Source organism: Galeopterus variegatus, unplaced genomic scaffold (genome assembly GCF_000696425.1).
Source record: "Galeopterus variegatus unplaced genomic scaffold, G_variegatus-3.0.2 Scaffold12773, whole genome shotgun sequence".
NCBI classification, from domain to species: Eukaryota; Metazoa; Chordata; class Mammalia; order Dermoptera; family Cynocephalidae; genus Galeopterus; species Galeopterus variegatus.
The window spans coordinates 39,487-40,396 of NW_007738884.1; the positions used below are offsets into that span (position 1 = coordinate 39,487).

The following is a 910-nucleotide window of genomic DNA, read 5'->3' on the forward strand; positions in this document are numbered from 1 at the left end:
AATCCCTTTGGTTACACATGACTTTGCATAAAAGAAGATGCTGCAGAAAGCAGGATAGAATAAGGGTGGAGGAGGGGACAGTGACTACACAGCTGAAGGCTTCGTAGAGAGGCAGGACTTGAGTTGGAATGGAAGGATTTTCAGTTTCATGGGGAAGAAGGGCATTTGCAGAGGAAGGAAGACATGAGCACAGCCCCAGAGCTGAAACACGCCTGATACGTATGTTAGCCTGAGAGCCAGGGGTTGCAGAGCAGAACTGCCGGTCATCTCGCCAGGCAGGGGCCCTGCTCTCTCCCTCAGACACCTGCACTGCACCCGGAACTACATCCACCTGAACTTGTTTGCATCCTTCATCCTGCGAGCACTGTCCGTCTTCATCAAAGATGCGGCCCTCAAGTGGATGTACAGCACGGCCGCCCAGCAGCACCAGTGGGACGGGCTTCTCTCCTACCAGGTGTGTGGTGTGTCCAGCAGGGGCCTGGGGAGGGATGGGCGGTCGGTGGAGGCCTGCTCTACCACCCCACCTCGCCTGGGACCGGCAAAGGCAAGGGCTGCCAGCCCTGGCTCGCAAGGAGCCCTAGTGTGATGAGAGAGGCGGTCCACCACGGTGACTTTCCAGTCTGATGAGAGAAGCAGTCTACCTGGGGAGGCCTCAGTCTAAAGGAGGAGACACGGCCGTGGGGAGTTCTGTCGGACACAAGGGCGTAGTCTTTGGAGATGGACCTGGGCTTAAATCCCAGCTCTGCCACTCACTAGCTGTATAATTTTGGGCAAATCCCTTTTTTTAACTACATGCTCGGTTTTCTCTCCTGCATGGGGGTAATATTACTGTCTTCCACCCAGGGCAGTGAGGATTCAGGGAGCAAAAGCAGGTAAAGATCTTAGCACTAGCCCTGGCCAGAAGATGCAA

General features: G+C 55.3%; 1 protein-coding gene across 1 annotated transcript in view; it reads left to right on the forward strand.

Annotated features, from left to right (window-relative positions):
• The window catches only part of LOC103581312 (glucagon-like peptide 1 receptor), a gene marked incomplete at its 3' end in the record, with an annotated part of 19,875 nt that extends 19,421 nt beyond the window's left edge, over window positions 1-454 (forward strand). The window contains exon 5 of the mRNA XM_008563180.1: window positions 301-454. Coding sequence (XP_008561402.1) covers window positions 301-454 — 154 coding nt within the window. The remainder of the gene's footprint in view (window positions 1-300) is intronic.
• Window positions 455-910: the final 456 nt, after the last annotated feature.